Raw genomic sequence first — 26,122 nt, 5'->3', positions numbered from 1 at the left:
GCTGTGTATTGTTCCCCTCTGAATGGATGACATCCTCCCTTCTGGAGCCAGATGCTGGTAATTTTCAGAGGTTGCAAAAAGGGGTCATCTCTTCCCTGAAGCATTATTTGTGCATAAATCCAATGGTTCTCCATCCAGCACCAATGTGATGGTCATCCCGTACTCAAGAGCAGATGTTTATATAAGCCCCCATGCACGGGCACTCCTTTGGCATGCAGTTCACACATTCCACAAAAATATAAGCATCCACCTTGTGCCGGGTAGTGGAGTGAACCAGACAGACACTGGCCCTGCCTCCGTGGAGCTCGTGGTCTACACAGGTACACAATGAAATAAACACAAAACTGCAGCTTAAAATGTTGACAAGTGCTAGGAAGAAAAAGGATATAATACTATGAGAAAGTATGAGGGACAAGGGGAAAAACCCAGTTTGGATTAGAGAATCAGAGAAGGCCTCTCTGAGAAAGTGACATTTGGGCTGAGAGACCAAAAGGATTATCAGGGGCTACTCGGAGGGACAGCAGATTCTAGGCTCTGTGATGGGAGAAGTTTAGTGAGTCTAAGAGCCCAGGTCTATGCCCCGGAGCTCAGGTGGAAGGGTGAGCTCCGGACGTGCCAGATCTTTCAGGGCCTCAAAGGCTCTGGTGAGAAGTTTTAAGTTCTATCCTCACTCACAGAGGGTTATTTCCTCATGTGCTCTGTAACTTCAGAACGTGTGGTCCTAAGGAGTGGAGAATGCCATCTAGACGAGAAATGGGAAAGAGGATGGGAACTGGGTTGGGAACAGGTCAGGGATGGGTTTTGACAAGAGAAGAGCTGGGTCTTCCTCACGTGTCTCGCTTTGTTCGTGATAGGGATCTTGCTTGCAGGAAGGGAAATGGGGCACAAGATGCCTTCTCATCGGCCCCGAGGGTCGAGCACATGGCATTTTGTTCCTTGGTCGATGGCTTTCAATTCACCGCCCATCACCTGCTTGCCCACAGTACTGGCTTGAGGAAGGAGTGTCTCTTAAAGGCTGATTAGGCCTGCAGTTCACAGGGCTGGTAGGGTTTTAGAACCTTCTGCTCAAGATAAACGAACTGCCACTTGCTCCAGACTGCCTCAAGGCGTGGGAGACTCAAGGGTTCTACTGCATGGTCCCTCCCCGTCCCAGCAGCACCCACGTGCATCATTAGGCCCTGATTGGCTCCGGACGGATTCACGTGTGCTCAATGGCACGCCTGAGGGGCGGGACTTCGCGGGGCGGCTTCCCCACGTGACCTCTGGCTGGTCGGACGTTGGTGAGGCTGGGGACTCCCAGGCCGCCTACTGAACTTGTTATGAGTCAGCCTGATGCGTTAGCCTTCCTCTCCCTTCGTCCCTTCACGGTGAGTCATCCAGTAGTTGTACACATGCTTATTCCACGTATCAGTGGGTGGATCCGGCGGGTCGGGAGGCTTTAAATCAGCCAATCAGTTCGTTCCTTATGGGAACAGGAAGTTCCCTTAGATAGTGAGTCGGCCAATCGATCACGTGATGCACTCGGCCAAACTCGAGGAGGATGTTCAGTTGCCTGGAAAGTAGCCTAGCAGAGACCTGCTGAGGCGGGCCCTGGTTGGCGCAGTGGGAACCCAAGACAAGGGGGTAAGTCTGGAAAAGGAAATGATCATTTAGCGGGAGGGGAAAGAGGTTTCCTGTGGAGACAACCCGTGGCTGCACCAGGCCCTGGAGAAGGGAATGAGAATTTGGGAGAGATCGGAATTTTAAAGTCAGAAGGACCATTACACACTGGGCTATAACACCTTCTCATTTTATAGATGGGAGAAATGGGAGGGAAACCAGAAAGGGAACAGCACTTGCCTAAAACTTCCAGCGAGTAACCTGCAAAGCCCAGTGTGGAACCACCACAGAGCTCTCCTCAGTCTTCGACCTGAGGTTATAAATAAATCACTATATTCAATTAGATTCTGAGAAGTAATTTATAACTAGAATTTTTAATTTCAAAAATTAAAAAAAAAAACAATCTAACCGAAGAAAGAACTAGACAATGCAAATCTCCCCTTTCAGTAACTGAGCAAGCAGATGAAAAAATTAGTAAGGATATAGATACCATCAACCAAATTGACTTAAGTGACATTTATAGAATATTCCATCCAATAATAATAGAATACATATTCTAGTCAAGGGCTCATGGAACACTTAGACTATGTTCTGAGCTATAAAACAAGTCTCAACAAATGTAAATGAATTGAAGTCGTATAAAGTATGTTTTCTAACCACAGTGGAATTAACCTAGAAACAAATAGTTGGAAAATCATTACGATTTGTGCTTGTACATTTTTCTTCAGTGAATATTTATCGGACAAGAACCTTTCTAAGCTCTGTGGAGGACACAAAGATCTGTTTGATGTAGGGCTTTCTCTCAAGGATCTCACTCTTGGATAGTTCCCCTGGTAGGATATTTCATCAACTTCCCAACTAGACAAACAACCAAATGAAGAGGAAGCATGACAGTAGGCTGTGTGTGGTGAATGTAGCGGCTCCATCAGGCTGGCAGGGAACCAGAACCCTCATGCTGTTGTCAACAACATCCTCAGTCTGTGGTTTTGATCCTTATGGCTATCTCATGGTTGCCAGATGGCTGCTCCACCTCCAGCATCACATCCATATTCCAGGGAAAGAGAAGGAGGAGGAGGAGGAGCAAGAGGGGAAGGGGAAGGAGAAGAAAGCAACAAGCAGAAAGTGGTGTTAGTATCAGAAAAGCAGAACTCCCCAAAGTCTTCAGCATGGTTGATATTTTAAGAAAACAAGCCTCTCAAAGTATTTGCTTAATAATAAATCTAGCAGAGTCCAAGGTTTTTATTTTGCATCGTACATTTGGGAGAAGAGAAGAGTACAATCCTAACAGATAGGTATACAATTTAAGAAAACAGAGTTGTCAGTTATAATGTTATTGTTACCAGAGCAAGAAATTATCAAGTAAGACAACTGGTCAGAATTCCATTTTATTTGGATATCATTTTCATAAGACATGGAATAATTTCTAATGTCTTTAGAGTCTCATAAGACCACTTTGTTTAAATTGTTCTTCCAAGGGCGGATTTGTATCAACAGAGAACAGAACAAGTCAGTAACAGTCATGAATATTCATACAAAACTGTATATTGCAAAGGAGAACATAAATTATATTCTTATAAACATTCTCGGTTTTGTACAATATCAAATCAGATTCCTTGAGCCCTTTTATAACACAGAACAATATCTTTTGATTTATAGCTGCAGGGGAAGTGAACATCTTTTTCAATTCTTTCTGAGACTTGTTTCCTTTATTATGAAAACTTATTTTTTTAAAACCAGGCTCTGGAATTCTATTAGCTAGGATTATATGCAGAAAACAGTTCTTCAGAGCTCAATTGTGACAGTAAAGAAAATGTGGTAAAGGCTGGATAGCCTTTTATTTGCTGTCGATATTTTAATAGCCTTTTTCTTGTACTTGGCCCACTGGCCACAGCTTTGTCATAGAGCCACCTTTGGATGTACAGGAGGCAGAAATATAGTTGTTGGGTTTTTTTTTTTTTTTAACTGGGGAATTGATCACCTGAACAAATTTGAAATAAAGGGATACACAGGAGAGTGGTTATCAGGGAGGACAGTTCTCAGAGTTTGTCTGAGACGTTGCCATAAAAGAGATGGACATATAGGGGTGCTTAAGAGAGTCTGGGAAGGGAGACTTCTTTGTGGTTCTGGAGATCCTAGAAGGCTACTTGAAGGAGGTTAAATTTGACCTGGACTTAGAAATTCTGAGAGACAGGATTTGAATGTGGGCAGAAGGGAGAGTTGCAGAAGGATGCCATGAAAAGGGGAGTGGCCTGAGTAAATATACAGAGACAGGAATGTATGGACCATATGTGGAAAGATACTTTTCTCTTTGTCAGGCAAAGAATGGCAGAGCCTAGGGAAGGGAGCAGTGGAGATAGGCCAAGTGTGGGGCAAAATCATGGACAGCCTCAAATGCAAGGCAAAGGGGTTTGGAATTTATCCTGTCAGCCATAGAAATGTCTTTTATTGCTTAAATACCTTTTTTTTTAGTTTATTTATTATTTATTTTGAGAGAGAGAGAGAAAGAGAGTCGGGTGGAGGCAGAGAGAGGAAAAGAAAGAGAATCCCAAGCAGGCTCTGTGCTATTAGCGTAGAGCCCAATGTGGGGCTCCATCTCATGAACAATGAGATCATAACCTGAGCTGAAATCAAAATGCTTAACCAACTAAGCCACCCTAGTGCCCCATTGTTCAAATACCTCTTAAATATATCCCGTCCTCTCCACCTCCATAGCCACGGTTCCAGCTCAGGATGCATTATCTTTCTCTTAAACTATTTCTTTCTCCTTGATGCAGATCCATAGTGATCTTTATGACACCCCGTGGTTGAAACCTGTTCCCCCATGGTTCAAAACTTTCTGTGGTTCCCATGATTTCCTAATCAACTTGGGAGAGAGGCCAAGCTTCTCAGCCTGGCATTTGAGGTCCTTCAAAGAGGCAGGACTCAGAGGTGACAGCTGGAGGGGAAAGAAGAAAGACATGGTATTTGGACTCTAGAGAGACTCATGGAGACACTGCTCTATCCTTGAAGCTCCTCAGCCTCTGTTTCCATGAGACTCCCGATTCTCTAGGCAAATGAAACCTAAGAGTGATTGAAGAGACAAAAACCCCTAGTGGGCTATGAATTTACCTCTACCTCCACCTCATGCCTCTTCCTGCTGACTCTCTCCTCATCCATTCCAAATCTTGCCCTCCACAACATACAGATCTGAGGCCAGAGTTAGCAGCAAACTAGGACCTGGCCCTCTCTTTTCCCTGAGACAGTGCTGATGGCATTGCCACTGTCATGGTTCAGTAAGTGGAATGAGAGGTAGGGTGGGAAGTGTCTGAGGAAGCCAAGAAAGGGTAGGGGTGAGGTGGGTATGGGTGGGGGGTGGAAGACAGGCAGGGCTGAAGTAAGGTGAAGAGGTTACACATAGAGAATTAAGTACTTTATAAATAATAAATAATAGACATCTTCCATGTGCATATTCTGTGACCCACTGTGGGTCCCATTTCATCTACCCAATAACTCCATGAGGAATTATTGTCCTCACTTCACAGATGAGGAAGCAGGCTCTGGGAGATTCAGCAACTTGCCTAGAAATTTCTCTGTTGGAGTACCCAGGTGTTCTGACTCCTAGTGCCATTTTAGTGCCACACCACTCTAGAACTTTAGTGATAATAAATGTATACACATCTTCTCTCTCAACACCATCATCTGTGTGGTGGGTGTCATTAAGTCACATCTTAGAGCAGAGAAATAGCATGGTGTTCCAGAACCAAGAGTGTCAGGATCCCTGGTGATGATGTTTTGGAGTACTGGACTTAACGTGTGAAAAGCCAGTCCCAGGCCTGATGCTGTTACTCCTTTCCCTGTAACCTGGACCAATGCCCTTAGCCTCTCTGAGCCCCAGTTTCCTGATGTGTCTAAGGGACTATAATAAAATCATCATGAGGATGGCTTAAGCTGATTTCTATGAAGGTATTGAGAAATCTGTAAACACTTACACAAGTCAGTATTACTACCGTAATTTTATTTTTTTTATTTTTATTTTTTTAAATTTTTTTTTAATGTTTATTTATTTTTGAGACAGAGAGAGACAGAGCATGAACGGGGGAGGGTCAGAGAGAGGGAGACACAGAATCTGAAACAGGCTCCAGGCTCTGAGCTGTCAGCACAGTGCCCGACGCGGGGCTTGAACTCACAGACCGCGAGATCATGACCTGAGCTGAAGTCGGCCGCTTAACCGACTGAGCCACCCAGGCGCCCCTACTACCGTAATTTTAAGATGGCATTACTAGAAGTGGCCTCAAGAACCATGAAGTTCACCACCCATCCATTTTGTACAAGAGAGAGCTGTCATCTGGTAAACCAAGAAGGGAAGAGAATAATTGTTCACCTAAGAGCCAACAGCTGAGTTCCAATCTACAATGATTATAAGGCACCATGTGCATCTGGTTAATGTATTTCATTCTCACAACATTGCAGCACTGGTAATGTTGTGCCTGTTTTTCTGATTGAGAAACCGAGATTCAGAAGTGGGGCTACATGGCCAACTTCACAAGATACAATTACTACCAACAATAAGAACAACAAAAAACCCAGAAGACTAAATTGGGGTGGTGCAGTTAGGGGTCCACAAAACCACCCTCAGGTTCAATGATTCACAAGAAAGACTCCCAGAACTCAGCAAAAACTGTTATATTTAGTTACGGTTTATTATAGCAAACAAATGGAGATTGAAATCAGCAAGGGAAAAAGCATGTAGGGCAGTATCTAGGAGAGACCAAGAATGAGCTTTCAGTTGTCTTTTCCCAGTAGAGTTGTGCATACAGTATTTACTTCTCTTGGCAGTAATGTTTGGCGATATGCATAGTATTGCCAAGCAGAGAAACTCACCAAGCTTTAGTGTCGAGGGTTTTTATTGGGAGCCTGGTCCCACAGGCATGGGTGACCTTAGTCTCCAGCTACTTCAGAGGTCAAGCTGATACCACATGTGACCCAAGGTCCCCACCAAAAATCACACTGTTCACGTAGACTATCTGGCATGGTCCATTCCCCTAAGTAAATAGACACTGTTATCAGGTAAGACATCCCAAGGGCTTAGAGGTTACCTCCCTGGAGCTGGGCAAGGGCCAAACCTTTCTAGGGTAAGGTTAATCCTTTAATGTACACGTAGGATATTGGAGGGCACTAGCGTCAGTTTTTCAACTTGAATCTCTCTCCTACGGGATTACGTTCTGTGTTTTGGTGGAAGTCAAGAAGGTACCAGTGGAAGAAGTATAATCTTCTGAATATTTGAACTTCCCAAGGAATCCCCAAGCAATTCTGTGCCTGTGGCCTACTGGCTTAATAAAAATATCATGTCCCCCATAGCTATAAATCAACTCAGTGCTACCATAGATGATAACACCAAAGGCACATTCCACACTATTTGGAATCTTGAAGCACTAGAGTGTACCCTGCTGATCCATAATGTACTTAAAAGGGACATCATGACACACTTATTCTGTACAGATATAGAACACAAGATTTCTTCCTGTGGGAGGATATTGAACTCTCCATATCAGGTGATGTTCAGTCTCATGCAGTGGGTAGTTTGTAAAGGAAGAACTCCGAGAAGACATTTTGGTAATTGTGTGGTTTTTACCTCACAGGGCACTGGGCTTTTTAAACCTTAGGTATTTCATTTTTACAACAATAATACAATGACATAGGTATAATTGATAACTTATGTTTCCAAGTAGAAATGGCAAAGAGAAAGGAAGTGACTTAGCCAACAACATCCAGCAGATAAGAGGTGGAGGCGGGAAATGATCACAGATCTGCTGGGAAGGGGCAGAGCTTGAGGGGAGAGTTGGATTGGAAAGGAAGACAGCATAGGAGCTGGCCCTAGGAGGTCTGGATGGGGGGACAGGTAAGGAATCATAGGCAATGTAGATCCTCAGAAAATGCACTCACCCTCAGTCTTCAGAGTGCAGTGTCCAGGTTCAAGCTCTTCCTCCTTTCAGCAAGTCTCCTCCATTTGCTCACCTACAAAGTGCAGAGAAGGGAAATATACTTGTGAAAATCCAACAATCCCGGGTTCCATGAGGTTATTGGGGTGGAGGGGAGGAGTACCAAGTAAGCTAATGGGTGAGAAACCACTTTGTAACTTGGAAATACTGTGCATCAGTTAAATGTCCATGAGGATCCCTTGTTTCAGTCCCAGTCTGTCTTTCCCTTCAGACCAGACCCAGAAACCAGAGCTCCACGACCTAGAGATTCTTGTGGCTGGAGATCCTGTGACCTTGACCTGTAACATCAAAGGCACCTGTGCAGAGAAACCAAAGCCCTTTTCTTTTCCTGGAATTGGCCCACTCTGTCCTCCAACACAGACGGCTCCAGCAACTCCTCCTCCTGGTGCCGCACTTCACCCCAAAGCCTCAGGATTATGGCACCACTCTCAGATGTTATTTGAACTTCTCCCTAGCTAAGTTGACCAGAAGTAGCATGGTCATGTTCCAGGCTGGTAAGTGCTGGTGGACAAAGGAAGACGCAGAGTCTGAGAGAACTGGTGGGCTCAAGAGAAATTCCTGAGTCCTGGGGTGGGGCTGGGTGGGAGGAGTCTGGGAAGCTGTCACGTCTTCTCAGGGCTTCTATGGCTGGAAGGCCAGAGGTAAGAGCTGAGCCAGAGTCAGAGATAGATGAGGAAAGAGGATGTAGGGTAACTGGTCTGTGAAGTCCTACTCCTCTGGGCTTCCAGAAAGTCTTTCCAAAGCTCCTTGAGAATCATGAATAAGGAAAAGGCTGGGTCCTGAAGGACGTAGAAAAGGGAAGTCAGGATACCTTGCTGATTGCTGACCTTCCCTTCCCGTAGCACCCACTAGGCTGCTCTATTCATCTTGCTCCTTGGAGAAGACTCTACAGTGCAACTGTTCGTTCCATGGGATCCCTACACCCTCTGTGCAGTGGTTGATGGAAGGTGTTCCTGTGGATGTGAACAGCACAGACAACATCTTCCAGGTGACTTCCACCATAATTGGCCCCTGGACCAACAGCACCGTCAGCCTCATAGGGGAGCCAGAAATAGTCATGAGTCTCCGCTGTGAGGGGAAGAACCAGTATGGAACCCATACTTCAAGCATCTTCCTCCTACCAGGTAAGTACACAGGGGACTACTGACTGAGCTAGAATGACAGCACCTGGGGACCAAGATGAGGATGGGCACAGGGCCAGAGGGAAGAGGAGTAGCTCAGACTTCACAGCCTTAGAAGAAAAAACACTCTCACTTCCCTCTGATTCCAGATAAACGTTCAGTTTACAGTGTGTTCATGAAGGGGCTGATCCAGGGCCTTGTGTATGGATCCATTGCATCGGCACTGTTCTTCTTCTTCCTTGTCCTCCTTGCGTGAGTATCAGATTGAAATTCATCATCAAGCCTTTTCCAACACCTACTACATTTATTTATGTCCCTTATTCCCTTCCATTCTTCTCCAGTATTTGCCTTAAGGCTATAAATTTCCCTCTAAGCACAACTATAGCTGCATCTCACAAATTTTAATATAAAGTATTTTAGTATCACTTGGTTAAAATATTTCTAATTTCCATTACGATTTTTTGACCCATGGGTTTTTTCCTCAGGCACAACAGCATTCTCTAATAATTCTCTTTTCTTTATTTCTACCTTAAATCCAGTAAGTGGAAAGAATATACTATGCATGATTTCAATTCTTTATTTTCTTTGTGGCACAATTTTTGTGTAGTTTTTATAAATATTCCACATAGGCCTAAAAAATGTATATTCTATATTTGTTGAAGGAAGTGTTCCATTGATATATAGCCTTTAAATCAGGTTTACTGATCGTGTTTACATCTTCTCTAGTTGTACTGTGACCTCTACTCGGTGCCCTTCTCTGCATGTCACCTCCCATCCCTGCCCCTTTCTCTCACCTGGCTGAAATTTAGTCATTATTTAGGGCTCAGCTCACAGCCCTCCCATCATGCACTCCAGGAAACTTTCCCTGACACCTGGACTGGGTGCATTTTCAAGCCCTCCCCCCAGCCAACTGGGCTTTCATATATTGTCAGTGCTAATGGTTCTACTCTATTGTGACTAAGTGTGGGTATCTTTTTTTGTTTGTTTGTTTGTTGTTGTGTACATCTGGCCTTTTTCATCTGTGATTTGGTGTATTTTATCAATTCTGGAAATTTTTCAGCCATTGTTGCATGCATTACTGCATCCACCCTTTCCTTTCACTGTGGGCTTCTCATTTAATATTTCTCAGACTTTTTTTTTCTCTGTTTTACCTCTTGCCCTGTGTCCCGTATTTTCCAGGGACGTAGACAAGTGAACAAGTGCTAGGTTAGAGGTCCATACAAGGGAGATACCAAGAGGACCCCACTGCTTCAGAATCTCCATCTTTGTAGGGGAGGGTAGCATCCATACCGCCTAGAAATCTTCCCACCCACCCTTGGGGAGCTTTCCCCAACAGACAACTCTGTCAGTATCACAGATGTTTTCTTTCTTTCCCCAACTCTCTTATCTCCTCCCTCTCACTCTCAGCAATAAGTTTTACCTACTTCATAGGAAAAAAAAGCAACTCCCCAACACCTACAGTTATTGCCACTGGCACTGGTGATTTACTCCTTGCCTTTTTCAGAGAAAGAGGCATCCCTCTTCCTGTCCAAGGTTAGCCTCACCTCCTTTGCCTGGGAATCCATCTCCTCCACACTCCATTAATCATCCCTTCTGTCTCTTAAATTTTCAATCATTCTTTCTTTACTGGCTCTTTCTCTGAAAGATATAAACATGCCCAAATCTCTCCTGCATCAGCCCCACAAACTCCTCCTATGTACCATCCAATTTTTTTGAGAGAGAATAGCTTATACCCGCTGCCTGATTCTCCTCACTCTTACATTCTTCAATCCCTTGCTGTCTGCTCTCCATCATCAAGCCACTGAAATGGCACTGTCTGAGGCAGCCAGTTATCCTTGCTCTCAAAATTATTCTCAGGATCCAATGGCAGATGTTCTATATCTTTCTTGTTCACTTTAGGTGGCGTTTGTGATTCTGGTTGGGGTGGGGGTAAGGCCCTCCTACACATGGGGTTGTTTTTTTTTTCACAGCGAAGAAGTATGGGGAGGCTGTCTGCTGAAAATGACGTGGGTGGGGGCAGGGGTGGGGGGAAGGGATCAGGAAGAATGGTAATGATGGTGAGGTGGTTGGAATGGCCACTGAAGAGAATGAATGGGATCCACACAAGAGCAAGGAAAACAATTGGTGACCAGCAACAGAGGCCCAGTGGTGACTGCAGGTTGCTCATTGTTAGCAGCACCAAGCATCATTGCTATGTCATGTTTCCTCCCAGAAGCTGTCATTGGAAGAAAAGGGGTGAATGGCAGCATTGATCTGGGTTCGGGTCTTCACAGGCAGGGTGCCATGGAAGGGTGACAGGATGGGAGACCAAAGAGACTGTGGAAGCTGGAGGGAGAGGGCACTCAAGTGGACAGCTGTTGTACCCGGTGGGCCGGGCGATAAGGAAGAGAAACCAGGAGGGCCTTCACAGGCATAGAGTGTGGCGTCTTGGATCTGAAGCCTCCATCTGTGAGATCAAAAAACAGAAACACAAGACTAGATAAGAGCCCAAGAAAGCTGAACAGAACAGGGGATTCTGGGTGGCTCAGTCAGTTGTCTGACTCTTGGTTTCGGCTCAGGTCATGATCTCATGGTTCATGAGACTGAGCCCCACATTGGACTCTGTGCTGCCAGCGTGGAGCTTGCTTGGGATTCTCTCTCTTCCCCCTCCCAACTTTCTGCCCCTCCCCTGCTCACGTGCACGTTTCTACTCTCTCTCAAAATAAATAAACTTAAAAAGAAAGCTGAATAGAACAGAACTAGGCAGAGCATGGGGTTATTATGGTTTAAACTGTCATAGGTGGAAAAGTTTCGACAGATGATGCATATGGGATAATGGTTTAAGGAGATAAGTCACATTAGTCAGGACTCTTCCAGTTGTGAGTGACGAGAGCTGAATTCAGCAAGCTCAAGGAACGAGGAACAGTTATTTGTTGCTATATCATAGTCCCCTAAACTTAGCGACCTTAAACAATGGGGTCCCACCTGAATGATTCTTCAGCTTCCATGGTATCCACAGAGGTCACTTGGTATTTATCTAGCGGCTGGGCTGACTGGGCTGGAAAGTCCAAGGTGCCTTCATTCATGTGCCTGACATTTTTCTGGGGACAGCCAGAAGGCTGGGCTCATCTGGGCCCCTCTCACTTTCCATGGAGTATCAGGGCCTCTTTTATCATGGTCTCTTCCAAGGCAGAAGTCACCAGCCTTCTTTAAGGCTATGCCTGGAATTAACAGAGTGTCACTTCCATCATATCCTCTTTGAGCAAGTCATAACCTAGCCAAGATTCAAGGGGAAGAGAAAACTTGAGACCCCATTTCTCCATGGGAAGAGTGCCAGAAACTTGCAGCCATCTGTAATCTGCTACAGGAACATATTGACCATCTGTTAAGTCGAAGACTTCAACAGCAGAGATTCATTTTCTCATGGTTCTGGAGGCTGAAAGTCCAAGATCAAAGTGCCAGCAGGATTGGTTTCTCCTGAGACTCTTCTCCTTGGCTTGCAGATGGCCACCCTCTTGCCTCTTCACCTGGTCATCCCTGTGTGCAAGCACACCCGTCTGTCCCTCTTACAAGGACACCAGTCATATTGGATTATGGGGGCCTCATAATTGAAATTGGGTGCCTCAATTTAACTTACACCTCATTGAAGGCCCTATCCAAATACAGCCCTATCAATTAGGGCCCATCCATATGAGCTCATTTTACCTCAGTTACCTTTTTTCTTTTAATTGTTTTATGTTTATTTATTTATTTTGAGACAGAGAGCAAGCAGGGGAGGAGCAGAGAGAGAGGAGGGAGAGAGAGAATCCCAAGCAGGCTCCGCACCGTCAGCACAGAGCCTGATGTGGGGCTCAGTCTCACAAACCATGAGATCATGACCTGAGCCAAAATCAAGAGTTAGATGCTTAACCAACTGAGCCACCCAGGCACCCCACACATGACGTTATTAAGACTTGTCTGCTGTCTCCGTGTCTTTGTTCTGCTTCCTTCTGTGTTCACTTGACCTCTGGAGGCTCTTTCCTTCCACCTAGTGGCGAGATGGCCAAAGCAGCCCCATGATTATATTCTCTGATCTCAGCAACTCTAGCTGAAATAGAACTTGTCTTCCTCTTGGTGATACATCAATCCCAGAGAAGACTCTGATTGTCCCTGCTTGAGTCACAGGCCCATCCTCAACTAATGGCCTGTCCAGGTGGATAAAGTACTTTGGTGGGCCAGTCCTAAATCTGTGTATTGTGCTGTTCCAGTCCAATGGAAACCATAATTAAAGCTCTTACACATGCTTCCCCCTCATTCCTTCCCCTTCCTGACTGACCCCAGTGCTTCCTGTGTGGCCTTGTGTGGCACAGGGTGCCCCCTCTCAGAAACTTTGAATAACAAAGTGTCTTCAATGGCAGTCATCCCTCAATTTGTTGGCTTCACCATACCTGAATACAAACAAAATCCCACGTGCATGCCCACTCCTTGGGAAGAGCCAGACTGGGCACAGCAGGGGAACCGGTGAGCAGTGTGGTTGCCATTGCCAGAGCAAGAAAGGAAGGGACCAGTCGTGTAATCAATGGTACGTCTTAACAACAGAGCACTATGCAGCTGTAAAAAAGACGAAGGAAGCTCTCTGTGTACTAATATGCACACATATGCCAAAAATACTAAGAGGAAAGGTGCAAAAATTTGTCTAGGAAAAAAAATCGTATACATATTGAGACATTAGAGGGCTGGAAGAGAAGCTGAGGAGAGGCACAGCTGTGGAGGGCCACTGAGCGGGAGGGCTGGGACTTTGTGCTGGGAGTGCTGGGGGCCATGGGAGGGCCGGGAGCAGGGGAGTTGCAAGCCATCTCTGGGGCATGAGGCCAAGAAAGAGGCTAGGAAGAGGATCCAGCTCAAGAGAATAGGGATTTGTATCTGCATTTGATGAGGGGAGTGCAGTGCTGGTCACAGAACCAGCAAATGGAGGGAAAATTGGTCTTCTGACCCCCAGCCCAGGGAATGGGGAGGGGGTGGGGGGAGACTAAGCACAGTATTAACCACAAGGCTTGTTGCCCTAGAATGAAGATTCTTAAATGGTGGGAGGACAGTCACATTCCCAAGGCCAGAGAGTCCCCAATTATCCAGAAGCCAGAGCTGCCGGAGGAGCCAGAAACAGCCGTGGAGTCTGAAGCCAAAACTCCTGGGCCTCAATTGGAGGTAAGTCCCTGGGCTCGGCAGGGCCACCAGCCAGGCTGCTGCACAGCTGACACCAGCTGATCTCCACAAGCTGCCAGAACTCACCCACTGCCTAGCAGCACCACTGGGGAACACTGGTTACAAACTAGGATTCCCAGGGGTCCCTGGACCTGCGAACCCAAGCCCCCAGGGTCAGAGCCCAGAGGGCGGCAATCTCTCCTGCGCATTGCGAGTCGTGGCCACTGGCAGGGCTGGGTCTGAACAGAGTGTCTGTCTAGTTCCTCAAGCCAAGTCCGTGCCATGGATGGTGAGGACCCTGAGGGGCTCCAGGCCCAGCCCCTGCCCCACCTGGGGAGGCAGCCTTGGCCACAAGTGGCTGCTGCCCTGCCGGGAGAGAACAGTCAGTACCAGAGAGTGGGGCCTTCTCAGTCTGCTCGGAGCTGCCATAACAGAGTACCACAGACTGGGGAGCTTAAACCACAGAAGTTTATCTTCACAGTGCCAGAGGCCAGAAGACCAAGATCAAAGTGTCCGCAGGGCTGGCTCCTTCGGAGGCCTCTCTCCCTGACTTATAGACGGCCACCTTCTCCCTGCGTCCTCACGTGGCCTTCCCTGTGTGCATCTGTGTCCTAATCTCCTCTTTGTATGAGGACACCAGTCATAATGGATTAGGGCCCACCCTAATGGCCTCATGTTAACTTAATCATCTCTTTAAAGGCCCTGTCTCCAAATGCAGTCGCTTTGTGCTGGGGATTGGGGCTTCAACATATGAATTTGGTGGTGGGCGGGCACAATTCAGCTATTTGTATCCTCTATTGATGGGGACCCAGAAAGGGGAAGGGCTTGGCCAGGGCAGGGGAACACCAGGACCTGGTTTTCTCACAGTCTAGGGCTCCCGAGAGAGGACAGACCACGGACAGACAGACTCCCAGACGGATCAAGACACACGCATGGATCGAAAATGCGGAGACCGACCAGCCCAGCCAGACCTCACAGACCTACAGGGCAGGAGCAGCGACTTTGAGAATCTAAGACCAGAGACCACTGCTAGGAGCTCACTCATTCCCTGGGCAGACATCCCCCAAAAGACTCCTAGGTGCTGGGCCTCTTGGTCAGCCCCCACCAGGGACACACCTGCTTCCTGCCCTTGAGCGACACGGTCTGGGCCGGCAGGCGGACGTGCAGGAGCACGGAGGATGGACAGAGGAGCCTGGGGGGAGGCAGCGCTAGGAAATGGGCTAATGCTGTGGCAGAGGCCACACGGGCACTGTGACCCAGAGCGACAGTCACCCTCCTGAGGCCTCGGGCGCTACCAAGCAAATCCGCCCTCGGCGTTCTGCAGAGAGAAACAGGGAGCTGTGGGAGGGAAGCGCCCGAAACACTAAAGAAGCCCCAGAGGCCTCTCTGCAGGGACACTGGGGATCATGAAGCCCGTCCTCCACACCCCCACATTTCAAACGGGGAAACCGAGCCTCAGAGTGCCTCAGGCCACACAGCAACGCTGTGCACTGCTCAGGACCCCTCCATCCCAGGACTTTTGATCCCTGGAGCAGCTCTCCCCATCCCTGGCCATTTTCTCCTGCACTAAGATTCTAGTGCACAGGTTGCAAAATCAAAAGCCCACATTGGCCCCGCAGGTAACAAAATGGGTGCCGTTGGCCTGGTGGGGACCTGGTCCATCTTGAGAGCAGGCTCCCCACCTGAAGGGGGTGCCAGCAACAGCGAACTCAGCTCCAACTCTTACCTCCCGGCAGGAATGAGATCTGAACTGCTGGGTCTTCTGGTTTTTGTTTTAATCTATCTGTCATCTACCTCTGTCTGTCTGTCTATCTATCTATCTATATCTATCATCTATCCATCCTCTATCTATCTATCTCTGTATTTTCAGAAGAATCCAGACACCTAGATTCTAGTGTGAAATTTCTGGATTCACACACGTTAGTAACAGTGTTTAAAAAGCACCATGGCGCCTGGGTGGCGCAGTCGGTTAAGCGTCCGACTTCAGCCAGGTCACGATCTCACGGTCCGTGAGTTCGAGCCCCGCGTCAGGCTCTGGGCTGATGGCTCAGAGCCTGGAGCCTGTTTCCGATTCTGTGTCTCCCTCTCTCTCTGTCCCTCCCCCGTTCATGCTCTGTCTCTCTCTGTCCCAAAAATAAATAAAAAAAATAAACGTTGAAAAAAAATAAAAAGCACCATGGGTCCTGGGGCGCCTGCGTGGCTCAGTCATTTAGGCATCCAACTCGATTTTGGCTCAGGTCGTGCTCTCATGGTTCGTCAGGCTCTGTGCTGACAGTATTGGGATTCTCTCTCTCCCTCTCTGTCCTTTCCCACTCGTACACTCTCTCTCTCTCTCAAAATAAATAAACTTAAAAAAAAAAAAAAAGGCAGCATAGATCCATGTAAAGCCCCGTGTGAACCTATCACTTGCAAGTCTGATCAGAAGCATAGACCTGGAGGAGACACCTTTTCTCTAAACACACCTCCTGCCAAAAGGAGGTGTGGTCATTCAGAATGCCAGGGCCCTTGCCCAGTGGAAACAGTCCCCAGACCTTGGGAAGAGGCTTGGGTCTGGAAGAATGAGGAAGAATTATTTGGGTGGAGAAGGACGTTCCAGGAATTCGTCCACTCGTCTGCCACAAATGACTGCAGTGGCCCCGTGTGCCAGGCCCTGGGCTGGGGACACAGATGAGTGAGGTCCAGGTGCTGCGCAGCCAGGGCTGCGTAGGGGGAGCATCTGGAAGGGGAGGGGCAGGGGCCAGCCCTGGGAAGAGAGCGTGTGGCCCCAGCTGGGAGCCTGAGCATTGCCCTCGCGCTGGGCAGACGTGCTGGGGGCAGGGGAGCCACAGAAGGGAAGTTAGGAGGCAGGAGCCCTAGCGCTCCCGCAAGGGGGCGACGACAGGGAGAAAGGAGCCGGGCAAAACGCCACCGGCTGGGCCCGAGGAGTCACCCAGCCCGCTCTCCAGAGAAGCTAGAGGGACTGATGCTTGGAGGGCACACAAGGCAAGTTCAACTTCAGCGGCCAGCGGGTAAAGGACTCCCAGACACGGCGATACCTAGTTCGGGAAAAACGGACTGTCCCCGTGGGGGAGTGGCAGGGTGGCGGGGGCGGGAGCCCGCAGGAGCTCCACAAACAAAGATGAGGTTGGAAAACGCATCCCCGGCCAAGGAGCGGCTGCAGGGCCGACCTCTTTCTCCAGAGTCCCTGGCTCCCCATCCATCTCACACGCCCTCCCCCAGCCCGGTTCCAGGCTCAGTTAACCCCTGGTGTGCCCGCACCGTGCTGCGCCTGGAGGATGGAGGACAGGGCTGCCACTGTCCCTGCCTCTCCAGCGGAGGGATCCCTCGAGGTCACTGCAGCAGGGCCGAGAGAGCATGGAGCTTCGGGATCAGCTGCCGCGCGCGGGGACTGGGCTACCTGTGCCGGGACCCCAGCGCTGCCCTATCCCCAGCTTCATCTGCGGAATGGGACCATAACCTCCTGCGTCGCTGTGAGGGGGGAACGTGTTCCCGGCTACCTGGCACCGCGTGACGTTGAGGGCCCCGGCTGGCAGCTCTCGTAGGTTTGAGCTCTTTGCTCCAGGTCCTGTTCTAAGCCCATCAACATCCTCGCATTTGTATCCACCAGAGTCCAACCCAGGAAACAACCAGTAGCCGATCCACATGAAGAGATTTATTGTGGGGCGCCTGGGTGGCTCCGTTGGTTAAGCGCTCGACTTCGGCTCAGGTCACGATCTCGCAGTTGGTGGGTTCGAGCCCTGCATCGGGCTCTGTGCCCGGACCCTGCTTCGGATTCTGGGTCTCCCTCTCTCTGTCCCTCCCCCACTCACACTCTGTCTCTGTCTCTCTCTCTCTCTGGCTTTCTGGCTCTCAAAAATAAACAAACATTGAGAAAAAGAGGGATGTATTGCAAGGAATTGGCTTATGTGGCTGTGGGGCTGGCTCGGCACGCCTGACATCAGGAGGGCAGGCCGTCAGGAGGCTCTCAGGCTCCTGAAGCTATTGTCCCCCAGCCGAATTTCGTCTCCTGGGAATCCAATCTGCTCTGAAGACCTTTCAAATGATTGAATCAAGCCCACCCAGATTATTGAGAATTATCTCGACTGATTAAAGATGTCAGTCACACCCATGAAATACCTTTCGGGCAACACTAGGTGGAGGTTTGACTGATGGGGACCTCTGGCCCTAGACAAATTCACACGTAAAACTGACCCCACCGTTTGATCCCCACCCCAGTGCTGGGAGGTGAATGCTATTATTATTTCCATGCTGTAGGGAGGGACAACGAGACTCAGAGAGGTTAAGGAGCCTGCCTGATGAGCACAGATAGAGAGACGTGGGAGCCAGTGCTCGGACACCCCCTACCCGCCCTGCCTGGGGCAGTGAGTATCTTCAACTGATATTAATAACACCCAGCACATTTCCAGGGACATGACAGTGGCAGTTACAAAGTGGGTGATCGTACCTGACCTTTCGTGGGGAGGAAGCTGGTGAAGAGGGTAAGGAGTTATTCTTTTTTTTTTTTTTTTTCCTTTGAGAAAGAGAGAATCCCAAGCAGGCTCTACACTGTCAGCACAGAGCCCAATGCAGGGCTCGAACCCATAAACTGAGAGGTCATGACCTGAGCTGAAACCAAGAGCTGGATACTTAGCCAACTGAGCCACTCAGGAGCCCCAGGGGTTATTTATTCTTTTAAAAAATGTATAGAGGGGCTCCTGGGTGGCTCAGTCGGTTAAGCATCCACGATTTCGGCTCAGGTCATGATCGCATGGTTCGTAAGTTCGAGCCCCACATCAGGCTCTCTGCTGTCAGCACAGAGCCTGCTTGGGATCCTTTCTCTCCCTCTCTCTCTGCCGCCCCCCCCCCCCCGTGCACTCTCTCTCTCTCTCTCTCAAAATAAACTTAAAAAAAATCTCCAGAAGGATGCTGCAGTTCCCTCAGGACCCAACCAAGAGCCCCTTGCGAACGCACAAACACAAGGCGTGGGCCCCTTCCAAGACCACACACTTTTATTTTAACTTCCAACTTTGGGCTTTAATGAATTACTCATTTTCAAAGAGGTTTTGCGGGAGCAAGTTACAAAGGGGAACAGAACGAAAAAGCAAGACCCTGGCCTCATCCCAGTCCCCAGAGACAACCCGTTGCCCCCGGTGCCTGTGTTTCCCCCCACCGCTGAGAAGCAGCGCTGTGGCCCCCAGGGGCCACCAGACAGGAACCAAGGAAGGCTGCTAGCAGGCAGGGAAGACAGCATTCTCTGGCCACCCACCCTCCGGCGTTCAGCCTGTGCCTCTCTCTGGCCAAACCCGCCTTGAGGTCAAAGGGCAGGGGAGCTTGCTGATGTGGTCAGTAGAGGTCAGCCTCCCAGGCATGGACCAGGGGCGTGGAGGATAGAGGGGACGCGTAGTGTGAGGCCGAGTAATGGCCCCCAAAGATACCAGATCCTAATCCCTGGAACCCATGGATGCTACTCTACGAAGGAAAAATGGTCTTTTCAGATGTGATTGAATGAAGGATCCTGAGGGGATTATCCTGGATGATCTAAGTGGGCCCTAAATACAATCACAGGTACCCTTACGTGAGGGGCGGAGCTGGGAGCCACAAAGCCACAAGCCAAGGAACGTGCAGGTGGCGACCAGAAGCTGACAGAGGCAGGGGACAGATTCTCCCCCACCCAGCCCCAGAAGCCTCCGGAGGGAGTATGGCCCTGTCAACATCTTGATTTTGGCCCCAGGGGGGACATCAGTGTCGGACTGCTGGTCTCCAAAACCGGGAGGGAACAGCGTGTGTGGTTTTAAGCTTCCATGTTTTTGGCAATTTGTTCCAGCAGCCCTAGGGAGCCCTGGCGGATGGGGAAGGCATGGAGCAATTATTCTTACCCTCAGTGTTTTGGATGACACAACTAAGGCACAGAAACTGTAAAGTAAGTGGTCCAACCGAGCATTTTCTTTTCTAATTTGAACAGGGAAAATTTAATATAAGGAGTTATTAACTATAACAGGTAATAATCTCTAAAGGGGTAAAGGAATATTGTGGGACTCAGGGAGGAAGCCGGAGGAAGGAATGAGCCTGGAAAGGGCCCTCCCCGCCAAGGCTGGAGTTGAGCCCACACTGCAAGAGATGTGGGTGTGGACCCTTGGACTTCGGGGAAGTTGGCTGGCTTGCCCAGACCGGAGCTGGTCCACAGATACTGAGTAAGCAGAGAACACCCCACCCAAGGGCCAGCGGGTGAAGCTGGGAAGCCAGCTTCTAGGACACACTGGGAAGCCATCAATTGGGACAGCACTGAAACCTGATGAGACGCCATCGCCGTGGGCACCCCCGAAACCTGATGGAGGTGAGCGCCACTGAATGCACGCCACACGTGTCACTGGTGACCACGTGGTAAGAGCAAGAAGAAGCCCAAGGAAAAATCAGAACAAGGCAGAAGCCCTGTTCCTCCTGCAGTGTCCCTCAGTTTCCCTCTACTGACAAAGCTTAGCAACCTGCTTACCGCAAAGGGGGAATGTTTAAAGGTTCCAGCTCTATTTTTGCAGAACAGGTAATAAAGGATGGCTTTGGAGCATAGAGGCAATAGCCAAGTAGTATGATTATCCATTCATTCTGTCAGGTCTGGGAGGAGTGGGATATTCTTTTTACGTGATTGGCAGATTTCCGTGTGTGTGTGTGTGTGTGTGTGTAAAGTGCTTGTTCAAGTCTTTTTGCCAATTTTTTAAAATGTTTATTCATTTTGAGAGAGAGAAGGGGACGGGCAGAGAGACGGAGAGAAAGAATCCCAAGCAGGGTCCGTGCCACCAGCACAGAGCCCGACAGGGGGCTCAACTCAAGACCTGTGAGATCATGACCTGAGCAGAAATCAAGAGTCAGACGCTTAACTGACTGAGTCACCCAGGAGCCCCGTTCCTGCCAATTTTAAAAAATGAGTTGTCTCGGGGTGCCTGGGTGGCGCAGTCGGTTAAGCGTCCGACTTCAGCCAGGTCACGATCTCGCGGTCCGTGAGTTCGAGCCCCGCGTCAGGCTCTGGGTTGATGGCTCGGAGCCTGGAGCCTGTTTCCGATTCTGTGTCTCCCTCTCTCTCTGACCCTCCCCTGTTCATGCTCTGTCTCTCTCTGTCCCAAAAATAAATAAAAAACGTTGAAAAAAAAATTAAAAAAAAAAAAAATGAGTTGTCTCTTGTTGATTTGTAGTGGCTCTTTATATATTCTGGCTACCAGTTCATTGTCAGATACACATATGACAAAGATCTTCAGCCGTGTCTAAGGCTTTGGGAAATTTTGTCGCCTCTCTGTGTCTCTGTTTCCTCATCTGTGAAATAGTGATAAAGACAAGACACACCTCATAAGGATGTCGTGAGGCTTCAAGGAGATAATGTCGAAAAAGTGCTCAGAAAGATGCCCGCATGTGGTAAGTACTCGTGTTGTCATCAGGCCTGGCATCGGCCAATCCAGGAAGAGGGAGCTCCTTGGATGGTCCTGAATTCAAGGGGAGCAATAAATGGTCTTTTGCCAGGGTCGACAACGATTTTGTACAGAGGTGCCCTGGGACAATGGCCCTCCAAAAAGAAAGTTCTGCTCTGCGGTGTTTGCTAATTGCCATGGTGTAAATACTCCCTTCGTAAAGCCACTTTGAAACTAACCTGGTTTAGGGGCGCCTGGGTGGCTCGGTCGGTTAAACGTCCGACTTCAGCTCAGGTCACGATCTCGCGGTCCGTGAGTTCGAGCCCCGCGTCGGGCTCTGGGCTGACAGCTGGGAGCCTGAAGCCTGTTTCGGATTCTGTGTCTCCCTCTCTCTCTGCCCCTCCCCCGTTCATGCTGTGTCTCTCTCTATCTCAAAAATAAAAATAAAAAAAAATGTTAAAAAAAGAAACTAACCTGGTTTCATATCCGGCTTGCAGAAGCAGACAACAAGACCCTCCCTAGCCAAGATATGCTGGGGGGGGGGGGGGGCGGGGGCGGCGGAGAAGAGTGACTGAGATAAACAAGGGAACATGTGAAATAAAAGAATCATAAGAGCTACAGAGACAACAAGGGAGCTGTGGTGTTAGGAGGGGGATTACTTTGGCTTCTCAAATGTGACATCTGATAAGAAACAGGCTAGTGCCAACCTGGTGGGAAGAGCATTTCAGCAGAGGGAACAGCCCATGCAAAGTCCTGAGGCCACAGCAAGTTGGCTTGAGGAACAGAATGAGGGCTGCGGCAGCTGGAGCTGAAGTGAATGTTTGAGGCCGGCAGCGGCATCAGTGTGCTGGCCTGTGTGGTTAGTGGTTTTTGATCTGAAGGTGGAGACAAAGGTATACCAGGGCACGGCTGTGGTCAGAGCAGTGCTGGGGTGGGGGGTGGGGGGTGGCAGCTCTAACTGGGGAGAGTACTGAGGACAGGGACAGGGAGGAGGGGACAGAGTAGAAACCCGTTTTAAAGGCAAAACCGGAGGCTCTTGCAGAAAGACTGGATGTGGGGGCAGGAAGGGACGATAGATGTGCTTGTGAAGTAAAACAGCCCCTGTGGGGTGACTTAGAAACTCCTGACTCCAAATGTCACAGACAGGGAGGCTGAGACTTCCCTTGCTTCAGAGGCCTGTGGCGGAGGGGTGGGGGGAGGGCGGATGGGGACAAGCAAGCCTCTCCTGGTGGGCCCAGGGAGAGAGGACCTGAGAGGGAGGACAGTACCTAGGAAGTGAGTATATGGTGGGACCAGGAGGAAAGAACTAATCACACGTAGTTGGGAGACACCGAGGTTCTGGGAAGAGAAGGGACTCATCTAAGGTCACACAGCCAAGTAAGTGAAAGAATGGGGAGTCTAGAGTTTCTGCACCTAAGCCCTGGGTTACCATCTCCTCCCCACTCGCATGATCAGGTCCTGGTCCTGCCCCATTCCCCCTATTATTCTGAGGATGAGGACTGGAGTGAAGGAAAAAGGAAAAAGGAATACTGCCCAAAGGCAGTATTATTCGTGAAATAAGAGGAACTGGGATCCTGGACTCCTGGGTCTGAGGGAGGAGGGGGCTGGGGGCAGGACTTTAAGGTCTGAGGGAGGAGGGGGCTGGGGGCAGGACTCCTGGGTCTGAGGGAGGAGGGGCTGTGGGCTTGGACCCCTGGGTCTGAGGGAAGAGGGGGCTAGGGGCCCCGGACTCCTAAGACTAAGGGAGGAGGGGGCTGGGGGCAGGACTCTTGGGTCTGAGGGAGGAGGGGGCTGGGGGCATGTACTCCTGGGTCTGAGGAAGGAGGGGGCTGGGGCAGGACTCCTGGGTCTGAGGGAGGAAGGGGCTGGGGGCAGGACTCCTGGTCTGAAGGAGGAGGGGCTGGGAATCTGGACTCCTGGGTCTGAGGGAGGAGGGGGCTGGGGGCAGGACTCCAGAATCTGAGGGAGGAGGGGGCTGGGGGCAGGACTCCTGGGTCTGAGGGAGGAGGGGGCTGGGGGCAGGACTCCTGGGTCTGAGGGAGGAGGGGGCTGGGGCAGGACTCCTGGGTCTGAGGGAGGAGGGGGCTGGGGGCAGGACTCCTGGGTCTGAGGGAGGAGGGGGCTGGGGGCAGGACTTTAAGGTCTGAGGGAGGAGGGGGCTGGGGGCAGGACTCCTGGGTCTGAGGGAGGAGGGGGCTGGGGGCAGGACTCCTGGGTCTGAGGGAGGAGGGGGCTGGGGGCAGGACTCCTGGGTCTGAGGGAGGAGGGGGCTGGGGGCAGGACTCCTGGGTCTGAGGGAGGAGGGGGCTGGGGGCAGGACTCCTGGGTCTGAGGGAGGAGGGGGCTGGGGGCAGGACTCCAGGATCTGAGGGAGGAGGGGGCTGGGGGCAGGACTCCTGGGTCTGAGGGAGGAGGGGGCTGGGGCAGGACTCCTGGGTCTGAGGGAGGAGGGGCTGTGGGCTTGGACCCCTGGGTCTGAGGGAAGAGGGAGCTGGGGGTCTGTACTCCTGGGTCTGAGGGAGGAGGGGGCCTAAGACTAAGGGAGGAGGGGGCTGGGGGCAGGACTCTTGGGTCTGAGGGAGGAGGGGGCTGGGGGCATGTACTCCTGGGTCTGAGGAAGGAGGGGGCTGGGGCAGGACTCCTGGGTCTGAGGGAGGAAGGGGCTGGGGGCAGGACTCCTGGTCTGAAGGAGGAGGGGCTGGGAGTCTGGACTCCTGGGTCTGAGGGAGGAGGGGGCTGGGGGCAGGACTCCTGGGTCTGAGGGAGGAGGGGGCTGGGGCAGGACTCCAGGATCTGAGGGAGGAGGGGGCTGGGGCAGGACTCCTGGGTCTGAGGGAGGAGGGGGCTGGGGGCAGGACTCCAGAATCTGAGGGAGGAGGGGGCTGGGGGCAGGACTCCTGGGTCTGAGGGAGGAGGGGGCTGGGGCAGGACTCCTGGGTCTGAGGGAGGAGGGGGCTGGGGGCAGGACTCCTGGGTCTGAGGGAGGAGGGGGCTGGGGCAGGACTCCTGGGTCTGAGGGAGGAGGGGGCTGGGGGCAGGACTCCTGGGTCTGAGGGAGGAGGGGGCTGGGGCAGGACTCCTGGGTCTGAGGGAGGAGGGGGCTGGGGGCAGGACTCCTGGGTCTGAGGGAGGAGGGGGCTGGGGGCAGGACTTTAAGGTCTGAGGGAGGAGGGGGCTGGGGGCAGGACTCCTGGGTCTGAGGGAGGAGGGGGCTGGGGGCAGGACTCCTGGGTCTGAGGGAGGAGGGGGCTGGGGGCAGGACTCCTGGGTCTGAGGGAGGAGGGGGCTGGGGGCAGGACTCCTGGGTCTGAGGGAGGAGGGGGCTGGGGGCAGGACTCCTGGGTCTGAGGGAGGAGGGGGCTGGGGGCAGGACTCCAGGATCTGAGGGAGGAGGGGGCTGGGGGCAGGACTCCTGGGTCTGAGGGAGGAGGGGGCTGGGGCAGGACTCCTGGGTCTGAGGGAGGAGGGGGCTGGGGGCAGGACTCCTGGGTCTGAGGGAGGAGGGGGCTGGGGCAGGACTCCTGGGTCTGAGGGAGGAGGGGCTGTGGGCTTGGACCCCTGGGTCTGAGGGAAGAGGGAGCTGGGGGTCTGTACTCCTGGGTCTGAGGGAGGAGGGGGCCTAAGACTAAGGGAGGAGGGGGCTGGGGGCAGGACTCTTGGGTCTGAGGGAGGAGGGGGCTGGGGGCATGTACTCCTGGGTCTGAGGAAGGAGGGGGCTGGGGCAGGACTCCTGGGTCTGAGGGAGGAAGGGGCTGGGGGCAGGACTCCTGGTCTGAAGGAGGAGGGGCTGGGAGTCTGGACTCCTGGGTCTGAGGGAGGAGGGGGCTGGGGGCAGGACTCCTGGGTCTGAGGGAGGAGGGGGCTGGGGCAGGACTCCTGGGTCTGAGGGAGGAGGGGGCTGGGGGCAGGACTCCTGGGTCTGAGGGAGGAGGGGGCTGGGGGCAGGACTTTAAGGTCTGAGGGAGGAGGGGGCTGGGGGCAGGACTCCTGGGTCTGAGGGAGGAGGGGGCTGGGGGCAGGACTCCTGGGTCTGAGGGAGGAGGGGGCTGGGGGCAGGACTCCTGGGTCTGAGGGAGGAGGGGGCTGGGGGCAGGACTCCAGGATCTGAGGGAGGAGGGGGCTGGGGGCAGGACTCCTGGGTCTGAGGGAGGAGGGGGCTGGGGCAGGACTCCTGGGTCTGAGGGAGGAGGGGGCTGGGGGCAGGACTCCTGGGTCTGAGGGAGGAGGGGGCTGGGGCAGGACTCCTGGGTCTGAGGGAGGAGGGGCTGTGGGCTTGGACCCCTGGGTCTGAGGGAAGAGGGAGCTGGGGGTCTGTACTCCTGGGTCTGAGGGAGGAGGGGGCCTAAGACTAAGGGAGGAGGGGGCTGGGGGCAGGACTCTTGGGTCTGAGGGAGGAGGGGGCTGGGGGCATGTACTCCTGGGTCTGAGGAAGGAGGGGGCTGGGGCAGGACTCCTGGGTCTGAGGGAGGAAGGGGCTGGGGGCAGGACTCCTGGTCTGAAGGAGGAGGGGCTGGGAGTCTGGACTCCTGGGTCTGAGGGAGGAGGGGGCTGGGGGCAGGACTCCTGGGTCTGAGGGAGGAGGGGGCTGGGGCAGGACTCCAGGATCTGAGGGAGGAGGGGGCTGGGGGCAGGACTCCTGGGTCTGAGGGAGGAGGGGGCTGGGGGCAGGACTCCTGGGTCTGAGGGAGGAGGGGGCTGGGGGCAGGACTCCTGGGTCTGAGGGAGGAGGGGGCTGGGGGCAGGACTCCTGGGTCTGAGGGAGGAGGGGGCTGGGGGCAGGACTCCTGGGTCTGAGGGAGGAGGGGGCTGGGGGCAGGACTCCTGGGTCTGAGGGATGATGATATTGGGCCCCGAAGCAGAAGGGAGGTGGGCTCAGGAAGTGTCCCCGACC

General features: G+C 51.6%; 1 protein-coding gene across 3 annotated transcripts; it reads left to right on the top strand.

Moving 5' to 3' along the window:
- Positions 1-768: 768 nt before the first annotated feature.
- Positions 769-15,809, top strand: LOC132690895 (SIGLEC family-like protein 1). Of its 3 annotated transcripts, none has more exons than XM_081791471.1 (5): positions 769-1,367; positions 8,420-8,701; positions 8,860-8,950; positions 13,723-13,861; positions 14,731-15,809. In XM_081791471.1, the coding sequence occupies exons 2-5, from the start codon at positions 8,518-8,520 to the stop codon at positions 14,989-14,991; spliced, it is 675 nt and encodes a 224-aa protein (XP_081647597.1). In that variant the 5' UTR covers positions 769-1,367; positions 8,420-8,517; the 3' UTR covers positions 14,992-15,809. The 3 variants fall into 3 exon arrangements, with proteins under 3 accessions (XP_081647597.1, XP_081647596.1, XP_078295532.2); XM_081791470.1 differs by having other exon boundaries at positions 1,210-1,367; positions 8,848-8,950; XM_078439406.2 differs by having other exon boundaries at positions 1,213-1,367; positions 8,848-8,950; positions 14,726-15,809.
- Positions 15,810-26,122: the final 10,313 nt, after the last annotated feature.

Source organism: Panthera onca, chromosome E2, assembly GCF_046562875.1.
Source record: "Panthera onca isolate mPanOnc1 chromosome E2, mPanOnc1 haplotype 2, whole genome shotgun sequence".
NCBI lineage: Eukaryota > Metazoa > Chordata > Mammalia > Carnivora > Felidae > Panthera > Panthera onca.
The sequence above is the reverse complement of the archived record's forward strand: the minus strand, read 5'-3'. Positions and strand labels throughout refer to the sequence as shown.